This window comes from Mizuhopecten yessoensis, unplaced genomic scaffold (assembly GCF_002113885.1).
Source record: "Mizuhopecten yessoensis strain PY_sf001 unplaced genomic scaffold, ASM211388v2 scaffold7443, whole genome shotgun sequence".
NCBI classification, from domain to species: Eukaryota; Metazoa; Mollusca; class Bivalvia; order Pectinida; family Pectinidae; genus Mizuhopecten; species Mizuhopecten yessoensis.
The window spans coordinates 103,804-127,015 of NW_018407050.1; the positions used below are offsets into that span (position 1 = coordinate 103,804).

General features: G+C 40.3%; 1 protein-coding gene across 1 annotated transcript in view; it reads left to right on the forward strand.

Moving 5' to 3' along the window:
* Positions 1 to 2,483: 2,483 nt before the first annotated feature.
* Positions 2,484 to 23,212, forward strand: part of LOC110453540 — a 29,598-nt gene continuing 8,869 nt past the window's right edge. Inside the window, exons 1-12 of the mRNA XM_021502517.1 lie at positions 2,484 to 2,675; positions 5,521 to 5,714; positions 6,979 to 7,059; positions 7,804 to 7,923; positions 9,727 to 9,893; positions 11,667 to 12,398; positions 12,725 to 12,859; positions 13,604 to 15,040; positions 15,825 to 16,945; positions 17,990 to 18,311; positions 20,792 to 20,954; positions 21,526 to 22,847. Of these exons, the coding sequence (XP_021358192.1) occupies positions 2,671 to 2,675; positions 5,521 to 5,714; positions 6,979 to 7,059; positions 7,804 to 7,923; positions 9,727 to 9,893; positions 11,667 to 12,398; positions 12,725 to 12,859; positions 13,604 to 15,040; positions 15,825 to 16,945; positions 17,990 to 18,311; positions 20,792 to 20,954; positions 21,526 to 22,847 (5,799 nt within the window). The 5' untranslated portion in view covers positions 2,484 to 2,670. The remainder of the gene's footprint in view (positions 2,676 to 5,520; positions 5,715 to 6,978; positions 7,060 to 7,803; positions 7,924 to 9,726; positions 9,894 to 11,666; positions 12,399 to 12,724; positions 12,860 to 13,603; positions 15,041 to 15,824; positions 16,946 to 17,989; positions 18,312 to 20,791; positions 20,955 to 21,525; positions 22,848 to 23,212) is intronic.

Consider the following 23,212-nt stretch of genomic DNA (forward strand, 5'->3'; position numbering starts at 1 on the left):
AACAATAAAATAAAGCTACCAGTACCTATGATATAACTCAGGTGACCGCTAAGGCCCTTGGGCCTCTTGTTTATGATCTAAGAGCTTGCAAATCAAACTAGTTAGAAACCAACAGAGTTAGTTAATTCTTTGATATTACTGGTTGATAATAATTTGATTAATTTAAAGACAGGGGGATTAACACGATAATATAATTTAATATATTTACTTCGTAGTTCGCTGAAGGAGGGGCATTTTAGAATGAAGTGGAATTCGTCTTCTGTATCATTTTTTCAGAAAGGACAATGTCTAAAATTATGAGGAATGTTTCTATGCCTTCCAGTTTCTATTAAAAGATTGTGTGAAGTCATATTTTGACAATTGCCTTTTTGTACTTTACAGGAATAGGTTTACTTCAGTAAGGTTGAAGGCAGACATGATCAATAATATGTTGATACACCCTGCACTTAGACGATGTATAACAGATACACATACAGTGTATCTCAATTTTTTTAAATGAACATTAGCACCGCTATTATGCATCATTAAGAAAAATCATGTGTAGAAAGTTTAAAAAAAAATCATGATATTCTTGAATTTCTTCTTATCTGTTGACACTATTTAATGTGAAAATATCAATCTATAAAAAAATTGGATCTTTGCATCACTCCCATTTACTGTTATGTCACGTGGAGACGCTAATTTAAGGGGAGACCATTCTTACATCAGTCACATTGGTACACATTATAAAGTACTGTTACTGTTATACGGTGACATGCTGACTAGTCTTTTTGTTAGATAAATGCACATTCACAACAATTTGAACTNATCATAGGCTATTTCCACAGAAGTCAACTGTATGTGGTTAAGTAGCCAGGAGTAACCTTATCTGATAAATATTTAAAACTTAAGGTAAACTTTACCAACAATTTAAATTATACTATTGACATTGTCACATTTTGAAATAATTGGGTAAGTTCTTTTCAAATTTGGAAGTATTCTATAATTATCTCCTGTTGTGATGCATTTTACAGAATTAGAGTTGTTTTAATGATTGAAATAGATATGGAAGAGAGAGAGAAAGCAGAAGTCTGCAGGGTTCAAACCCAGGACATACACCTTGGAAAGCCCATACCTCGCCACCGTCGCCCTTCAGGAATTATAACCTAAAACCATCAAAATGAGACACCAATTTATGAGCCTTAATTAAAGCCAATGGAAGCACAATAAACATTGAAAAAAGCATAGCTTGACATCTGGGGAATCTACTCCAAGTCAGAAACACTTAATATGTGGGTTGTTAGTTTGTCTTCTGCGATAGCAGGGGAAAGACGTCTAGTAAAAAAACCTGAGTGAAACGCTTCTTTGGGATTATAACTGATTCAGGGGTACCCTTTACCTAAATGTTTGCTGATTTTGTCAACAACAATAGATAATTGGTGGACACAAGGAGTTTTCTGAGGTCTTAGAAATTCCCCAGGGACTGCTTATGATGAACCATTTTACTAAGCACACAATTATCAAATGCTTCTTTGTTATACTTGACTTTAAAAACAGGATTGTCCACCTATATTTTTCATAATTGACCTTTTTTTTCAAGGTTTAGTTTGTATTTTTCCTTGCCAACCCTCCCTATTTAGGAGGGAGACAGCTCCCGATTTTGGACCCTAAAATTGTGCATTTTTAACCAGTGAATTTACTAAACTATATTTCTACTTTTTAAGATCTGAAGATTTCATCTGAAAGAAGAGCTGTAATTTTTCCCTAGGGTGTACATACACTCATATTGTTTATGCTTTTCATTCTGAGCACGTGCAATCTCCCCCTTTGAAATTTCAAAAAGTTCAAGATGTGGTTCTTCCATTTAAATAAATCTAATAATATACCTTTTTGTCGCATTTTTTGACATAGATAAAGATATAGGAAAACAATCATGGAAATTGAAAATATACGTTTACATCTCTGTATGGGCTGAGCGCTATTCTCATAATCCCGTGAAAACATCGTAAGCTGGACACTGGTTAATTGTGTTAAAGTTACTCTTGACTCTAGATAATTCTGTCGATAAACGAATTCAGAGAAAATAATAAAACAGATAAATTGGAAATGACAATAAATTACAACAAACAGAAGAAAATCCAGCAGACATTTGAAAATACACGAATGGAATAATTTTAGTGAACCTAACAATGCTTTGTCGCGGTCTCATTTTGACTGGTTACTGCGTGTGTTTAAGATTTGCCGACTTTAATTTTGTACATCATAATATTAGTAGGTAATACTTTTAAAACATCATACAAATAATTGTGTCAAATTATTAAATGATCTATCTGAACACGATTGTTTCCCGACCGTCCCGGCGACTGATCATCACAGGTGTATTCGATATGCAAATGAGATATTAAGCCCCGCCTACTTTATAAGGTTGTTAGACTTGCCGAACCAGTTTTCTCTCAGGTAGTACAGCCTTATGAATGATCTAAAAATAGAACAGTTATTTTTACACCTGGGCCGAACTAACGTGAAAACATTGGAAGGGCTACTCTGTTGGGTTGGGCTGCTGTTTCTGTGAGCACGGGGAGAAGTATAATCGATCCGGGGGTCGGGATTCCGTGAGGATTCGTGTTTTAACTGTGTGAACAACTTTCGGAGGGACGGGGCGATATATCGCCTGCAGTTGCCAGTTTCAAAATGAGGTAAAGTATCGTTATATTGCTATGCCGGGAGTGGTACTGATATATTGAATGTTTTGGAATATAAATAAGCAAATATTGATGAGAATATTTACCGATAAAAATGGAAAGTAAATACATACTTGAATATCTTGTCAGGTAATATATATAGCAATTCAGTAATATAATTATGATAAAATTTGAATAATGATTGTCTCTTTCCTCCAACCTGCATTACTAAATTTGCTACAGAATGATATATATGTTGTTCACATGCACTTTTAATAAAATAGCAGGGATCATTGTGGATGGGATCTCAAATTGGGCTGATCGGTTATCATCCAAAAACAAACCATCATCTTCGCTTAAGTAACGAGAAAATCCCTCAATCATTTATTTAGCCTAAATGAGCCTATAATTATTAGTAACCCAAAATGTTCCCTGATTTGTAAAATGTAATAACAATAAATATTGTATAATTTATTTGAATGATATGTATGAATACCTAGCTCCCTCCACCTCTACAACTAAACACATGGCCCCTATACCTCCCTCAACCCCCATACCTCCCGCGACCTCTACACCTAAACACCCAGCCCCTATACCTCCATCCACTTCTACAACTGGCCCCTATACCTCCCTTAACCTCTACACCTGGCCCCTTTATTTCCAACCAACCCCTACACCTGGCCCCTATATCGCTCTACACCTGGCCCCTTTACCACCCTCCACTTCTACACCTGGCCCCTATATTTCAGCCCACCTCTACATCTAAACACCTGACCCCTATACCTCCCTCCACCCCCATACCTCCCTCCACCTCTACACCTGGCCCCTTTATTTCCGCCAACCCCTACACCTGGCCCCTTTACCACCCTCCACCTTTACACCCGGCCCCTATATTTCAGCCCACCCCTACAACCGGCCTCTATACCGCCCTCCACCTTTCCAACCGGCCCCTTTACCACCCTACACCCATCCCCTATACCTCACTCCACCTCTACACCCGACCCCTTTACCGCCCTCCACGTGCACCTTAACACCTGGCCCCTATACCACCCTACAACCCCCTCCACCTCTACACCCAGCCCCTATACCTCCCCATCACCTCTATACCTAGCCCCCTAAACTTCCCTCCTCCTTTACACCTGGTCCCTATACCACACTCCACCCCTACACCCGGCCCCTATACCACCCTCCACCCCTATACCCCCCTCCTCCCCATCACCCGGCCCCTATACCTCTCTTCACCCCTACACCCTGCCCCTATACCACCCTCCACCCCTACACCCGGCCCCTATACCTCCCTCCACCCCTACACCCGGCCCCATACCTCTCTTCACCCCTACACCCTGCCCCTATACCACCCTCCACCCCTACACCTGGCCCCTATACCATCCTCCACCCCTATACCACCCTCCACTCCTATACCCCCCTCCACCCGGCCCCTATCCCTCTCTTCACCCCTACCCCCGGCCCCATACCTCTCTTCCCCCCTACACCCTGCCCCTATACCTCCCTCCACCCCTACCCCCGGCCCCTATCCCTCCCTCCACCCCTATACCACCCTCCACCCCTATACCACCCTCCACTCCTATACCACCCTCCACCCCTATACCACCCTCCACCCCTACACCCGGCCCCTATACCACCCTCCACCCGGCCCCTATACCACCCTTCACCTCTACACCCGGCCCCTATACCACCTTCCACCTCTACACCTGGCCCCTATACCACCCTCCACCTCTACACCCGGCCCCTATACCACCTTTAACCTCTTCACCGAGTCCCCTATTCTTCCCGCCTCCTTTACACCTGGCCCCTATACCACCCTTCACCTCTACACCCGGCCCCTATATACCACCCTACACCCAGCCCCCTATACCACCCTACACCCGGCCCCTATATCTCCCTGTCCCTCTTCACCCGGCCCCTTTACCACCCTCCACCCCTACACCCGGCCCCCTATACCTCCCTCCACCCCTACACCCAGGCCTTATACTTCCCTCCACCCCTACACCAGGCCGCTATACCACCCTCCACCCCTACACGAGGCCGCTATACCACCCTCCACCCCTATACCACCCTACACCCGGCCCCTATACCACCTAGGCCTCCACCTCTACACCATGCCCCTTGCCACCCTCCACCCCTACACCCGGCCCCTATACCTCCCTCCACCCCTATACCCAGGCCTTATACTTCCCTCCACCCCTACACCTGGCCCCTATACCCCCCTCCACCCCTACACCAGGCCGCTATACCACCCTCCACCCCTACACGAGGCCGCTATACCACCCTCCACCCCTATACCACCCTACACCCGGCCCCTATACCACCTAGCCCTCCACCTCTAGACCATGCCCCTTGCCACCCTCCACCCCTACACCCGGCCCCTATACCACCCTTCACCTCTACACCTAGCCCCCTATACCTCCCTCCACCTCTGCACCCAGCCCCTATACCACCCTCCACCACTATACCACCCTTATACCACCCTCAACCCCTATTTCTCCCTCTCCCTCTTCACCTGGCCCCTATTCCTCCCTCTCCCTCGACACCCAGCCCCTATATTTTCTTCCACCTCTACGGAACACCCGACCCCTATATCCCCCCTCCTTGACACTTGGTCCCATTGAAATTTCTGGAGATATGGTCAATTTTCTTTTGTTTTTTTTAATTTTTTTTTGTGTATTTTGTTGTTGATTTTGGTAAGATATACACATTTCAGTTTGTACTTTTTACATACCGTACCTCTCCAAAAATAATATATATATGGTAATTATGATCGCTACTGTTTAAATACTGCATTGTAGAAAAATTGAATTGCTATTTATAATCGAATCATTACTTCTCTTTGTGTGACTAGTGGTGGACAGGTGCTGTGTGTCCTGGTCCTAGTGGTGACCCTGACCAGTGGTCAGAACCTGGAGAGAGAGACATGTGATGCTACGCGTCGTGAAGTAGACGTCCAGATGACCAATGCCAATGCCATTATAGGTGGACTGTTTGAGGTGCGGAGTCCAACCATGGGAGGATACGCCTGTGGTCAGCCTCACAAAGGTAACTATATACCTGTGGCCATTGCTATGTGTATTAAATATACTTTCCCCGATAATGTTACATAGTACCAGCCGATATTCAGTTATTGGTGACTAGTAGAAATCACTAGTAGATTTTTATGCTGTGTCAATAAAGAAGTGGGGATTCAAAGTCCCAATCTTAATCATCGGAAAGTGTCTGACACACTCTGCTGGTTAGCTTAACCCTTTCACCACTGTAGACCATAATGGACTCATCCAGATCAATGTATGGTAGAGTCTATTAAAGTAACCTATGGGTGAAAGGGTTAACATGCATTGCACAACGTACAAAATTCAAAAAGAAATTCTACCAACAAACTTGGAGAAAGCGGGATTGGCTTATTACCGGGCACCCAAACAACTAGGCATGAAAAGTAAGGTTCTCTTCTATACTATCCAATAGAACAAACAACACGAATACAAAAAAAATGTATTTCCCAGCGACATAGGCACCCCCCAATGTTTATTTACAATCACCACGATTAATAAACACACAATTACACAATAATGTACATCTCACACACAAACATATAACTCCTAACCTATTAATCTCAATATAATAAACCCCCTTCAAAAAATACTTGTGTGGTTCCTAACCTGTGTCGCCTGAATGACATGTAAAGGTAACAACCCAGCCCATTTGCACATGTAAATACCTCCAATAGTGGTATATCTCATACCAAAGAGAAAATAATAACATCCCAGCAATTCCTTTCGTCAACCGGTTGAAATTATATGAAAGTTGGGCATGTGCTTATTACCAGGCATGGGCTTATTACCAGGCATGTGCCTATTACCAGGCATGGGCTTATTACCAGGCATGGGCTTATAAACAGTTAAATATGGTAGTATGTGGTCAATGTGGTATGCAGGTCAGTCCCGTCAAAGTAGTTATAGATTTGTGGTCAATTTTGGTGGGATAGGCTTGTGGTCAGCTGTCTTACATTTCTAGGTTAATAATATTTGCTGATCATAGATGAATACTGAAAATAATTAAAACATTTAAAATATGGTTGAATTAACTTCACTACATGTTAAATCAAACATCATTTTTGGGCGGGGGGGGGGGGCGGAATTCAATAATTTTAGGGAAATTTCCTGTAAAATTGGGGAGGAAATACAGCGGAGTGTATGTCATGTGATTATTATACCTGATGGTGACTTTATGTCATGTGACCATAATACCTGATGGTGACCGTTAGTGAGAATAACTTTTAATTACTTTATTCTTAATTTCCTAACAGAACTGATCCAGGTGTATGAAGCAGCCAGATGGGCATTGAAGAAAGTCAACGACATGAACTACGTCCCTGGTATCAGAATCGGTAAGGCTACAGAGTGTGACATATACCATGTCAGCTCTCACCAGAACTTATCGGCTCACATCAGATATTTGAGTTTATGACAGATGAACAGAATAGCTTGATCTGGTTTTGTTTTCCCCAAGATATTTAGCGACATGCAAAGATCTTAAGGGAAAGTCGTAGAAATGACTGTCTTGGATAAAGTTTTGGAATTCAAAGGTAGCACCAATATAAATGTTTGTTATCACCATAAGCAATATTACATGATGTTTTGATTTTAAAACATCCAGATTTCTCACTATGATCAGGTACGGAGTGAACATCTTGTTGAATAGTTGCAATTTAGAAAGGTTAAAGATAATTATGCAACTTAAAAATAAATCTGTTTTTTTCTCTTAAATTTCGAAGTTTTACTTACATTTAAATAATTACTTTTACATATAAGTACGTAATTTTGTCTAGCTAAGTCTTTCACAGATTTGCAAACTTTCAGTTCAAATCCTAAAATGATAAAAACAAATACCTAGTAAAAAATAAACTGCAAGTAAAATTTATTGATTGGAAAAGGTATGTCCGAGGGTTTGACAGTGTTTTGTGGAAGTTTGTGAGCAATTCCAACATGTAGTTGATAATTAATATTATTATATATGTAATATGTGGCTTATAAATCTAAAAACTGAGATTTGAAATTTAAGTGTGGGAGTGTAGAAGATTTTAGTGTTGTGCTCTTTGTAAATACTGTCATCTACTTTATTTATCACACAGGAATGAAGGCATATGATACATGTTTTTCCCAAATGATGGCTGTGAACGCGGTGAACAGATTTTACCCACAAATCTCCAGTGCTTCTACTTCCTGTACCACGGGAAACACAATCAATTTAGGCAAGTTCATCTTCTCATGTCGCATTGTTTTATACAAATGTTTACTTCCTGTGTTAAAACATTGCTGTCTATAATTATTATAGAGCAAAAGCTTATTTTTAATCTGGAAATCTGAAAAATTCAGGGTTTTACAAGCTGTCATCTAACCAAATTTACAGTTTACCCTTTCACCACTGTATACCATAATGGAATCATCAAGGTAAATGCATGGTAGAGTCAACTAAAGTTACATAGGGGTGAAAGGGTTAATTTTTTTTGACATTCTTATTGAATGTTTCATTATGATCAAATTTTATACTGTAAAACACAACGATTGATCTACTTTATCTCTTCATAATAAATTATCTCAGATGTTTATTAGAATCGTTTTCTGAGATGGACGAGTTGTGAAATTTACTCATGTCACATGTCATTGAGACAACATGATAAATTGATTGCACATTAACAGCGACTCCATGTTAACAAATCCCAAAAGCTGCATACCTTAAATTGTAATCTTTTGTCAGATTATGAAGTTTTCAGCATCATTAAATTCTCAACGATCATTTGATGACAGATTTCTGACATACTGTACATTAAGTTCTCTACTGGGGGTTAGTACTATGTATATCGGGGGTGGGGGGTGCACTCTAGGGTGTCACCATTTTGTATGTCTGTACCTCAAGGGTGTATCCATTTTGTGTGTCAGTACCTCAAGGGCGTCACCATTTTGTATGTCGGTACCTCTAGGGTGTTACCATTTTGTATGTCGGTACCTCTAGGGTGTAGCCATTCTGTGTGTCAGTACCTCTAGGGTGTCACCATTTTGTATGTCGGTACCTCTAGGGTGTCACCATTTTGTATGTCGGTACTTCTAGGATGTCACCATTTTGTATGTCGGTACCTCTAGGGTGTAGCCATTCTGTGTGTCAGTACCTCAAGGGTGTCACCATTTTGTATGTCAGTACCTCTAGGGTGTCACCATTTTGTATGTCGGTACCTCTAGGGTGTCACCATTTTGTATGTCGGTACTTCTAGGATGTCACCATTTTGTATGTCGGTACCTCTAGGGTGTAGCCATTCTGTGTGTCAGTACCTCAAGGGTGTCACCATTTTGTATGTCAGTACCTCTAGGGTGTCACCATTTTGTATGTCGGTACCTCTAGGGTGTCACCATTTTGTATGTCGGTACTTCTAGGATGTCACCATTTTGTATGTCGATACCTCTAGGGTGTAGCCATTCTGTGTGTCAGTACCTCTAGGGTGTCACCATTTTGTATGTCGGTACCTCTAGGTTGTAGCCATTCTGTGTGTCAGTACCTCAAGGGTGTCACCATTTTGTATGTCAGTACCTCTAGGGTGTCACCATTTTGTATGTCGGTACCTCTAGGGTGTCACCATTTTGTATGTCGGTACCTCTAGGGTGTCACCATTTTGTATGTCGGTACCTCTAGGGTGTCACCATTTTGTATGTCGGTACCTCTAGGGTGTCACCATTTTGTATGTCGGTACTTCTAGGATGTCACCATTTTGTATGTCGGTACCTCTAGGGTGTCACCATTTTGTATGTCGGTACCTCTAGGGTGTCACCTTTTTGTATGTCAGATCCTCGTGGGTGGCAGAGGAGCATGTGTTCACAGTTGGCCACCTGTCCCACTAATATACAGAGTTACAGCCCTTTGTTCACCATGGGTAACAAATATATCAAAGCCCCAGTGACAGTCTTGTGTGTCTATGAATGCTGTCATTTCAATAACTTTATTTCAGAGTTTATCAAAATATTGTTTACCTACATCACATTTTTATTTCTTTTTGTTTCCATAGGCATGCTCGGACCACTGTCCAGTTGGACCTCCAAGCCAGTAGCGGAACTGACCGCCAAGATTCCAGCCTCTGTCTTGTCTCCGCGGGCAATGTCCACCAAATTGAGTGACAAGATACACTATCCCTACTTCATGAGGACCTCTCCTACATCCACCTCCCTGGCAGAGGTCTGTATGAAATCATGTACTTCGCCAAATTGTAAAATAATTAAGCATTGAACTGTTTTTGTATGATATTTATGATCTATTTGAATGACACAGCTTTGCAAGCAAACAAACCATAATGCGCGCTCGCATTATGATTTGTTTGCTTGCAAAGCTGTGTCATTCAAATAGATCATAAATATCATACAAAAACAGTTCAATACTTATATTTACGTTTTCTCTGCCTCTTATGTTCTTTTTTAACTTATAATTCATAATTAAAATTAAAAATGACCGCCTTATCGATCAGTCCACATAATTTCGTTCAATAGTTTGAACAGCGTATTGTCGCGTGCTGATTGGCAAACAAAGTAGTACTTTGACATTTTAACAAACACTTCAAATTTATTCCACAATTTAGTATCAATACAATTGCGTATGATATGGTTATAGGGTGATTCCAGTTTTTCAATAGAAATCTGAGCTGAAAGTTAGATTTGAAATTGTTTCGATTTTCCCCCGGAACAAATTTCGCGCATGGATAAATACAGTGAACACCGTGAATGGGACCTTGACCTCCACGAGGGAGTTATTTTTGGAAGTTAATTCGAACTTTTCTCTTTGCTCGTTTTGTGAAGAATCCAGGCGTGAATGTATTTGTTGATTGTATGGGAACCCGACAACAATCGGTAGATTCTATAACAGCATCGTTATTTGACATGTCGTCTGAAACTGAGGAACCGTGGATCCGAGACGCGTGAAACTGATAGCGTTTGAAGTGAGTGATCTAGCGACGGAGCACAGGTTCGTTACAAATGTCTGAAATGACGAATGTTTATGTGTGCTGTGACTCATCAGTAGGTCTGTAACATATGTGTCAGTAGGTCTATAGAATATGTGTATTTCAGACATTTATAACGAACCCCTGTTGATCAGTGCAGTGTAACAGACGATATTTCTGATAAATTGCATGAGCGTTAAAATTGTTTCCATTGCCGGCATTGGTGTTTTCAACCGATGTGCATTTTGTACGATATTGCAGACCTTGGTTTTGTTTTCGTTGTAATAAAAGTGTTTTTTATTTTAATTTTAATTTTGCACATAAAGTTACAATGACATTATCAAATCTCACAATGCCCAGCGATATTTCAGCAGTCGTCATGTTTATTTACATTGGATATTGTAGTTCCGGTCAGTGTTGTAATTAATACGCTAAGAATTGTGTCTCGTGCGGCATGGTAATTAAAGTCCCATCAACGACACAGCTCTCAAAGAGGCTATATAGTGACAATGCCATGCAAATGTAAATATTGTATGGTAGTGTTGAATTTGGCTGATATTGTGTACGATCAAGTGTTATATGCCAAGATCAGTTTAGGCCATGCGGTTAGAGTTTGCAACATATCCAATGATAGCAAAATGCCTGTTTATAAGAACAAGGTACTAGGTAGTTTACACTTTCATCAACACCCCTCAATTGCAAATTACTGCAGGTGAAGTTTTGCTTCTACGAAAAATACAATATTGATATCCGATCACCTAGATGTTGCTCAGAAGATATCGTCATTGCCCCATTTTGCATCACTGATTGTGTGTCGTCGACCATGTCTGTTCTTAGTGTGATTTGTTGCAGTTCTTATATGTTATTTGTGGTGGGATGAAATAAGAACTGATGTTTTGTAATTGTCGTGTTCTTGTATGGCTGTTTTTTAGGGGAATATTATCTTATTGCATTGTTATCATCAGGTGTTTTTTCTTCAAATTTTAAATGTGACCTTTTGACCTCTGTCTCCACAGGCTATGCTTGCTGCCCTGGAAAGGTTGTCGTGGAAGAAGGTGGTAGTGGTGTATTCCGACAGCGTCTTTGGAATGGACAGCTACGATACCTTCATGCGCATGGCATTAAAAAAATCCATCTGTATTGCCAAGGCGATTTCCGTCCCAGCCTCTGGGTCAGTAACAGACATTCAACAGCGATTGGGTGGCATTTCAAACTACGATGTCAGTGCTGGAGTATTTTTTGGCTCCGCTGATTTTTCCCTGAAGTTTTTCAATGCTCTGCAAGGTGTAGCTAACAGTGGACAAATGCAGTGGATGTTGACCGATATGAACCTAATGGAAAACTATGCATCAACGATGGCCAGGGGAGCCATTCTTGTAGGACGGAAAACAGTGGCTGTTACAGAGTTTAGCGATTATTTCCTTGGCCTTGACGAGAACAATCCGCCTTCGGAGAACCCCTGGTACAAGGACTGGTATATGACTACGTATAACTGTCGTCTGAGTGGCGTCAACTATGCGCCCTACAATAGCCTAAATCTGTGTCCTAGCCTCAGTTTAGCCCAAAAACGGGCTGCCTACAAGCAGGTACCATTTGTAGAGACGACCGTTAAGGCGGTGTTTGCCTATGCCTCCGCCCTGCGTGTGGCTCAGAATGCCCGATGTGGTTCAACCCCAACATTCTGCTCATCTCTACAATCCCTCACTAGCAGCGATTTCTTCAACTACCTGCGGGGCGTCAATTTCCAGGTAAATGATTTTATATCTGACTCATACATTAATCCACAATATATTTTTTTTGTCATTCAATTATGTTAAATGGATTGACATTTCACCAATATTTAAATATCAATTACTTGCAATTAGTGTCAGGTACCAGTTTATGGATTTTTTTGTTATCGAAAATCCATATGTTGGAATTCAGTCTCATTACATAAATGTCAATTATTTTTATCACTTATAGAGTGGTCAATTTTCACTGATCAGTGGTCAGATTATATTGAATGGGTTTAGGTTCACCGTTGATCTCAATTGTTGTGACATGAATTGAAATATGACCTGTTTTGTTTAAACAGTTCTCCAGCTTGGAAGGTATCCCATCTCTTGTGGGACAGACGGTCAATTTCGACAGAAATGGAGACAGCTCTGTACAAGATTTCAGTATTTACAACTACAACAAGAAAAATGGTGCTGGATACTCCTTTGTTGAGGTAAGAAGCAGTTGTTTTAATTCTTTATTTAAAATAAGACTGTCCTAGAGCACAAAGTCAAGACAATTGCAGCTTACATTCAACGTTACACGATAAGCAGTTTACTAAACTTGACAACAGAATATTCAACATGCCTTAAATATAGGTACGAGTTATTATAAGCTCAACTTTACAGTGTATCGTTATTTCACTATGGAAGACATGCTCAAAAATACGCGTTCAAATTGTTTAATGCTATCTTAGGCGTTATTTAAGATTGATTGCATACAAATTTTGAGTTCTGATTAAAGATTATATTTCATATCCACTTTGCTATATGTAGATTTTGCATTTTTTGAACTAACATGCAATAATTTAGTCATTTGAAGTAACATGCATGTTATGTTAGCATACATTAACTCACATGTCTAAGCTTTTGTACATTGCTACTATAGGTCTTGACTTATTGTAGATTTATTGCATATAACTTTCCTTATTTTTGCTCAATGGCTGTATATTATAGTCACTTTGCTGTGTGCGGATTTTGCATTTTGATCAGGGGAGATAATTCAGAATCAAACTCCATAATCTCACTAACACCTGTTTTTAGATTAGTTGATGATTTTTTCCAAATCAGATTGGAATTTTAGGGTCAACTGATTTCATGATGCTATAGAGTTTTGTAATCGTATTTAAATATTTGACTCGATAGTTTACCGATAGTTAGCTGTGCTAGCTTTAATGTTTACTGTAAATATCTTACAGGTGGGAAGTTACGTGTCTGGAGCCTTAACTCTCAACCTTCAGGATATTGAGCTGTACGATGTAGCTAGAACTGCCGCCCTCCCCACCCTGCCCACCACCTCCTGCCCCGCCCCTGGGTGTATGTACTGCGAGATCCCTCGAGGCATGGTAGAGTTTCTTTACCGTCCTGGCGATGTTGTCATCGCCGGCCTGATCAACGGTCATAGTGCAGGCATGGATCCACTTTCCTGCGGCCTGCCAAATGATATTGGAATGGCGGAAGCCGTTGCATTCCATTATGCCATCAACACAGCAAAGACTGCACTCCCCGGGGTCTTGAATGGGGTCAGTCTGGGAGGGCTGATAGCCGATGTCTGCGGCCACCCCAATATAGGAAGGATGTTTGTAAACAACATTCTGGGCGGCCGTGATAATGTGGTGGACAGAAATGGTCACATGGTGGATCCCCACTCGATCAAGGCTGTGGTCGACGGTCAATCTGACTTCTCACTCGGGTTAGGATCAAATATCCTGCCAGAAATCGGTACCGTGGCCAGTAGTGAAATGTTCGCAGATTACGAGGAGTTCCCTCTCTTCACACGAGCCAGTTCAGGAACAGACCATCTAGCCGTAGCACTCCTAAATCTTATGTCAAATTTGGGCTGGTCTTACGTGCAGACGGTCCAATCTTCAGATTATGGCATGGAACAGGCAGCAAAATTCCGCGAATATACAGCCCTAGCGAAGGTGTGCGTGTCTGCCTCACACACCATAACAAAGGATACAACCTACGCCCAGGTGATTGACAAGATACAGGAGAGGCAATCAGCCGCCGTCGTCATTCTATTTGTACATCAGGCCGACGTCAGGGGTTTGTTGTCCAGTGCTAAAGCTAAAGGTCTTATTGGTAAGCTATTATTCATCGGAACATCAAACTGGGGGAGTCGTCTCAGCTCTGTGTCTGGGATGGAGGACATGGCTCATGGCAGCCTCATTCTGGAGCCACAAGCAACACCCCTCTCTGGCTTCCGGACATGGATCAACACCCTAGATCCCCGCTCAGATGTCGATGTCCCAGGCTTCAAAGAATGGTATCAGAATGCCCACAACTGTTACATAGATGCAGAGGTCAGGGGAGACTATCCAGCAGAATGTGGCAACGGACTCATCACAAATGGTCTGAAATACGAAAATCCATTCCAGTTATCGTACATGATCGACTCCGTATACGCCGTCACTAAGGCACTTGACGAGACTCTCAAGTACTTCTGTGGTGCCACCTATACCGGAATATGCGTACAGTTCCGCTCCAACCCAGCAGCTATGAGCATGCTCAATCACTACATTCGTAACATCTCGTTCACTGGAGAGTCGAACACACTTTTCAAGATTCAGCACGGACAGGGCACAAATGGATTCAACATTCTCAACTACAGACAGGGCAGTGGATATGCTAACGTAAGTTGTCTTGTCCAAATGACTTCATCTTATCTAATATTTTCAATTGTCAATGTTTTTTAATTCCTTCTAAAAAATAATGCAGGGGAGAACAGATATAGCTGTCTGTTTCTCTGTCTGTCCACATCACTTGTCCAGATCTATTGAGAACACATTGACCAAAGCTCAGTTGTGTGTGCGGCTCTAGTGGATGAACGAACCTTATTGATTTGGGGGTGGTCAGTCAAAGGTCAAATTCACCACTTAATATATAATATTGCTAAAAATTGAATTTCACATTGTTGATCTTGTCGAGATTTCAATTACCTGAAGGAAGAATGACCATACAAATTAAAAACACTGTGTGGGTTGCCCTAGTAAAAGCAAATTAACTTAGACAGTCTTTCAGAGATCAAGGTCATCATTGCTAAAAATAGAACTCTGCTTCTCTTTATGATAGGTCAATTGATTATCATACAAAGTTCATAAAACTCCACCGTTTGTTAGTGTACAGTATCTTGTAAAAGGTCATGATTGTACGAAGTCAGCATTTCATTTATGCAGAAAATGGGTAGCATTTTTTTTTTTTTTTTCAAATAGAATTATTGTAAACCGATTGTACAAGTTTCCTGCCCTGCTTGAACTTGTCACAATGACAAAATGACAACAATGTAAAAGTTCACCCCTAAATACTTTGAGATTTACCCGTTGGCTCCCCGGTTTTATTTCAGGATGAAAGCAGTGCTACAATGTAGATTGTGTGGTTGACTATCTGATTATGTATTTTGTGATACTCTACTTACAGGTTGGTAGCTATAGTGTTAGAGATGGCCTGTTTTCCCTGACTGCCGGTCAAATCCAGTACCCCACAGGAGCTGGTTCAACCTTTGAGTCAAAGTGTCCAGGAAATTGCATGGAGTGCAGCTATGTATCGGCGACCTCTAACGCCATGGTTTCTGTCCCAGGGGACATCCAGATCGGAGGAATATTCGGCGTTCGCTCAGTGTCGATGAACGATCCTTTCGCCTGTGGATGGTTGAGTAGCACAAACGGTCCACAGTTTTTTTCAGCAGTGACCTACGCCCTTCAGCAGATCAATTCCAAAATGGCACCTGTGAGTCTGAATGGCGTTTCCTTAGGAACAATGTTATTTGATCACTGTAATGTCAGGGGCCGGTCACAAGACTTGGTGTCTAATCTCTACGCTGGACTTCTGCCTGAGTCGCCTAACAGCCCATATTCGAAGATGCTGAGTGCCAGGAATGTCAAGGCTTGGATCACGGACAGCACAGCGGCAGTCCTCGACATGAAAGATGCCGCCATGACACTCAATTTGCCACTTATCAGTCCCTTTGCCTCCAGCGAACCCCTGAACAATCAAGAAATGTTTCCAACATTCTTCAGAACTGTAGAAGGGGACGTCACTCTGTCGGTATCCATGGCAAAATTAGTAAAATTGATGAACTTTAAATTCCTTACTGTTGTCTATTCTGATTCTGATTATGGTCGATCGGGACTGTCGACATTCCAGACTGTTGCATCTCAGGAAGGACTTTGTATTCTACAGTCTTTCATGGTGAGCAGTTCCTCCCCAGCTACGGACATTGTCCAGAATATCGCAGTAAGCACGAGCCAAGTTGTTATAATGTGGACCGATGCCGCGGACTCTACGGAAATGTTTAGGGCGCGCAAAAACAATGTGGCAGCTGCCAATGTGCTGTATGTGTTCCCAATGCCAATGATGGGTATCGCTGAACAGGAGGGCAGTGGCGGAAAAACCTTCATGTTAAATATCAAAACTGGAAGTGTGGCAGGCTTTCTTAACTACATGGCTTCTCTAAACACTCCGGAGGCGTTCATTGACTACCCCTTCCTCATGGAGTACTACATGACCTTGTTCTCTTGTGACATGCCAGGCACATCAGTGTGAGTAATAGAATCTTGTACTCATAGTTCAAATGCACTATACCAACAAATCGGTATATTGTATCATTTTTTTTTTAAATTAAATTAAATTGTCGGAAAAAAATTAATATGACATCGTCTAGCGCTAGAAATAACAAATGTCTCGCAAACACTGTATTGGAGAGCCTCTATTTTTTCCATGGCTTTAATCCTTACAATTGACATATATATATAGCTGCAAAATGTAGATCCAGAAAAAAATATTTTATTTCTGTGAACTATGGGAGGTAATCCTATTTCATTTATAAAATAATGCAAAATTAAATTTTGTGTATCATGATTGCTTTTTCTGATTCATAAAAAAACATTCTAATATTACATGCAATAAAATTCTCAGCATCACTTCGAAATGTATTCAAAATTTCGTAAACAAAAATAAGTACCTTTACACCAATGAGATAAGACAGCTAGGTGAAGATGTTGAGCACATTCTGGTAACCAAAAAAATGACATCAAGCAATGTGATGTTAGTGAGAAATACTGTGTTAAACCGTTATTCAAACCTACATAAAAATAGATAAGCTAATAATAATTATGTTCTTGCATTTGTTCTTCATGTTTGAAATCTCTAAGAATTCTATTTTATGATACATATCTATTTTTCCTCTTTTGGTAATTGTTTCTTCAATTTTGAGAAATTTACATGGCATTTTTGGCTAAGGAAAGTTATTTTTTCTGGCAAACAGAAGTTACTCATTTTTGGCTAAGGAAAGCTAATTGCTTTTGGCTAAGGAAAGCTACCTGTCTTTTGGCTAAGGAAATCTACCAGTATTTGGCTAAAGAAAGCTACTTGTTTTTGGCTAAAGAAAGCTACCTGTATTTGGCTAAAGAAAGCTACCTGTATTTGGCTAAGGAAAGCTACTTGTTTTTGGCTAAGGAAAGCTACCAGGTACCTGTTTTTGGTTTAGGAGTGAGGAAAGCTACCTGATTTTAACTTAAACCAACACAAACATATCACGAACCAGAGAATCAGAAAACCAGTTAATATTTGTATTTTTTCCACAGGTTCAAGGTTCCCTGTACATTCCCACTGCGTCCAGTTACAGACAGCTCAGTCTTCTCCCAGGACAACTACGTGGTGCCAACCATCAACGCGGTGTACGCTTTCACCGCAGGACTTGACGCTCTACTGAAGGACAAGTGTGGCCCCGATTACGATGGAATGTGTACCGCGTTCAAGACCATGGACGATATGAGTGAAGCCCTCATGGAGAAGATGGAGGGCATATCATTCGTGGACCCCACAGGAAGTACCTTTCGATTCTTGGACCGTGAGGGCAACACAGGACTCGACCTGTTCTTCTACGATGGCGCAACTACAAAACTGGTAAAATGTTTTTCCTGCCAAATCTTATTTTGGTATATTTAATGCCATTAAATTCTTCCTTTCTTGCTAGAATCTGTCACTAAAGAAAATGCCACAAGATGTTTAAGCTTCATCAAAATTATGCTGATATAATGATAATTATAAATGGACTTCTAAACCAGTGTGTCTAGAAACTCCACGCTCCCAAACTAATGGGGACATTTAAGGATGTCTGGTATAATTGGTTTAGTTTATTTTTTGTTTAATGTCCTGTTAACCGCTTAGGTCATTTAAGAATGTCTGGTATAATTGGTTTACTTTATTTTTTGTTTAATGTCCTATTAACAGCTAAGGTCATTTAAGAATGTCTGGTATAACTGGTTTAGTTTATTTTTTGTTTAATGTCCTGTTAACCGCTTAGGTCATTTAAGAATGTCTGGTATAATTGGTTTACTTTATTTTTTGTTTAATGTCCTATTAACAGCTAAGGTCATTTAAGAATGTCTGGTATAATTGGTTTACTTTATTTTTTGTTTAATGTCCTATTAACAGCTAAGGTCATTTAAGAATGTCTGGTATAATTGGTTTAGTTTATTTTTTGTTTAACGTCATATGAACAGCTAAGGTCATTTAAGAATGTCTGGTATAATTGGTTTAGTTTATTTTTTGTTTAACGTCCTATTTACAGCTAAGGTCATTGAAGGATGTCTGGTATAATTGGTTTAGTTTATTTTTTGTTTAACGTCATATTAACAGCTAAGGTCATTGAAGGATGTCTGGTATAATTGGTTTAGTTTATTTTTTTTTTAATGTCCTGTTAACAGCTAAGGTCATTTAACAATGTCTGGTATAATTGGTTTAGTTTATTTTTTGTTTAACGTCCTATTTACAGCTAAGGTCATTGAAGGATGTCTGGTATAATTGGTTTAGTTTATTTTTTTTTTAATGTCCTGTTAACAGCTAAGGTCATTTAAGGATGTCTGGTATAATTGGATTAGTTTATTTTTTGTTTAATGTCCTGTTAACAGCTATGGTCATTTAAGGATGTCTGGTATAATTGGTTTAGTTTATTTTTTGTTTAACGTCCTATTAACAGCTAAGGTCATTTAAGGATGTCTGGTATAATTGGATTAGTTTATTTTTTGTTTAATGTCCTGTTAACAGCTATGGTCATTTAAGGATGTCTGGTATAATTGGTTTAGTTTATTTTTTTTTTAATGTCCTATTAACAGCTAAGGTCATTTAAGGATGTCTGGTATAATTGGTCTGGTTTAATTTTTGTTAAACGTCATATTAACAGCTAAGGTCATTTAAGGATGTCTGGTATAATTGGTTTAGTTTATTTTTTGTTTAATGTCCTGTTAACAGCTAAGGTCATTTAAGAATGTCTGGTATAAACGGAAATACTCAAAAAGGTGAGAAATATACCTATGTAACTTTGTTGCATTTTTAAACGGAATATTTAAGTAAGATTGCTAGTTATTAGTACGGAATAAAAGATTTAATTAACAAATTAATTTCAAATAAATCTTCGAAAATTTTGCTAATGATATTATATAAAAACTGTTCGCAATGAAAAATTTGTATTGCGATTTAAGACTGAAAACTGTTCAAAAATTCTTTTTTAAACAAATATCTGATGAGATATATTTATGTTTACTTTTCTCATTATCTTTTTATATGTTGTCTCTTTGACCTATATCACTGACCTATATATCTCGATGACCAATATATCGCTGATCACCACAATATTGACCTATATATAGACACTGTTATATCTGTTTATTAGAAGTATATAGAAGGCAAACAGTAAAAATTTTCAAATTATCGAGACTATCTGCTAGGAAAAAAGCATAAACATATTAAATGACACAAAATACAAGATAAAGAATTATTGTCACAAAATTTGCTACTGAATTATATGATACTTATGCCGAGGCTATAGCAGTTCAGTCAGTTTGTAGCTAAAACCTGTATCTAGTGCTCTTATGATAATATTAAAAATATTTCGAGTTTCTTATATACCGCTTTATCACAACCTGGTTTGTAGGTCGTCTCAAAGTGGTTCACAAATTATTATCCGTGGTTATAGGGCCTTTGCAAACAGCCAATATTTTTCTCAACTCCCTCAGGGAGCATACAGCTGGTGCTGCCATTTCGGCGCTCACAGCTAGCATTCTACAATTCTAGCACTGCCTAACCACGTACGCATTTACAGCTGAGTAGACTGGAACAAGCGGAGTAAAGTATTTTGCTCAAAAGACACAACAAGTGCCGTGCCGTGACTCAAACCTGCAACCCTTCCGTCACGAGCCCGGTGTCCTACCACTAGACTACTGTGCCTCCTATTGTACTTATTAATAATATCTTTCATGACCTGTATCATATTGACCAATATATATATCTTTGAGCTGACTTGACTAGACCTATATGCTTGTTGACCTCTGTCTCGTTGAACTATGTCGCTGATCCATTTGACCTTGACCTATATCTACATGCAGGTTGGCGACATTGCTGGAGCCTCGCTACAGATTTCAGATCCTACAGTGAAGGGCAAGGTCTCGATGACGGCCTCAGCCTGCTTCTCCGACCCCTGTACAATCTGTATAAACAACATCAACACCTTTAACTTTACCTACAAGGACGGCGATATCTTACTAGGAGGTAATTACATGGATATGGTAATGTTAAGGTCACGTTTTCTGCCGAAGGTCAAGGTCACTGCAATTTTAACGTTGCATTGCCTAGTTTAGGTTACCACTTTGTGGAGGTTGTATTTTCTGGTCAAGGTCACAATAAGGTCATGTTCTTTGGCTCTGATTCAAGAAAATAAAGTCTTCAGGACCTCAAAATTAATGTTCTTTCCAGATTGTTTTTTTTGTTTATTTTAGTTAGAGGGGTGTCTTGTGATCAAGATCTTTGAATATTTGAAATGAAAATAAATATTTCTACATATCTCATATTGAAACAATTCATAAACCATTTGATGGATGTTTTTAAGTACTCAGCCCTCACCAAGGATTTCCTCAGCTGTTAGTTTTGCTTTAATGTAAATAAATGTAAATTCAAGCACTTTATTGAACTTATGGAGTTACGGTGCCCAATGGTAATAATCATTGATCAGAAAAGTTCTCAGTATTTTTGAATTCAAACACTTAATCACAAAAACTGTTATGTACACATACATATGGCATGTCTGTGGTCTATGACTTTACAATTTACCCAAATGTTACAGGTATCTTTGACGTCCATGTCCGCGATCTAACGCCCTTCTCCTGCGGCGACCTGAAGACTCTCCATGGGTTCCAGCTCTTGGAGGCCTTCAACTACGCCATAGACAAGGTCAACGACAAATCGGGAATGTTCGCGAATGTTCTGAAGCATGTTAAACTTGGAGGTTTTGCACTGGACTCGTGTGAAAGTGCAATTCGCACAGGATATCTTGTTTCTAATATCCACAACGGCATGACCAAACTTACCCACAATGCACAGAATGTGAACCCGGAGAACATCAACATGTATATTGGGGCCTACTCCAGTGACAGCTCTATATATCTCGCCAGAATTTTGAAAGCATTGAAAGTTCCCCAAATCAGCTACGCCTCGACCAGTACCCAGCTTCTGGACAATGTAAGGTACCCGTATTTCATGCGCACTGTTCCGACAGACGATAAACAGGTGGAGGGCATCATCAAGTTTCTTGACAAGTACAACCTGCGATACGTCCAGGTGGTGTTTAAACGTGACAACTACGGGGAGTTAGCTACCGAGGCATTCACAAGTATGGCCGCTCAATACAAGATCTGCGTCTCAAACACCATTGCATTCCCTGACAATGGGTCCGTTACTAGGGAAAGTGCCAACGAGGTTGTAACCTATCTTCTGGAACAGCCGAATGCAAACACTGTTGTTGTATTCGCAAGCACCGATTACATTGCTGGTCTGGTACAAGGCATCAGCAGGAATCCTAATTCCCATGGACGATTCCACTTTGTTGGATCAGAAACCTGGGGCAACAATATGGAGGCGATTGCTGGGAACGAAGAGTTGGTTCAAGGGGCAGTGACTCTCAATTTAGAATCGTCCGACATTTCAGACTTTGACATTTACCTTGGGTCTAAATCTCCTGGTAACTATCCAGAAAATCCATGGTTCCCAGAGTTTTACGAGGAAATGTTGAACTGTTACCTTACCGTGCCTAACGGTGATCATATCCGTCAGTGTACTAGTATTTCCGAAAACATCGTCGCTCAGCGAGACTACATCCAGGATCCGGGAATTCTTCATGTGATTAATTCCGTCTTTGCTGCAGCTTATCTCATTGATATGAGCTTGAAGGAAACTTGTGGTTCTAATTACACGACAGTGTGCGAGAAATACCAAAACAATCAAGACCGCCATGACCTGTTGATGAGTCACATGAAGGATGTGATGTTCAGTGATCCGACTAATTCTCAGTTCCAGTTCACTGACCGCCGCGAGGGAAACAAGGGCTACCAAATCTACTCGCTCAACAAGAAGATGATAGCCTTTGATGAGGGCTACTCGTATGATAAGGTAAGGAAAAACTAACAAATGTTTATGGTTTCAGTCACCAAACAAATGTCTTATTATTGGGGCATAGATATGGTGTTACCGTCTGTCCCATCCTTCTAGTCCCGTTTCGTTCCATCCTGTTGTAATTCATGGTCTTGCATCTGACAAGTTCATTTCTTAAAAGCCATTTTAAGGTTTATACAAAGGTCAAGTGGTGTGAGAACCTCTGATAAGTTTGTATTTCAGGGTCTAAAGGTCAAAGCCAAGGTCAGTGATAGTATCTATAGGTCAACCATTGCTATTTTGTCATCAGATTCGTTTCAAATCAATTTGTTTACTGACTGACAGAAAAAACTTGAGGAAATACCTGACCCCCCCCCCCCCCC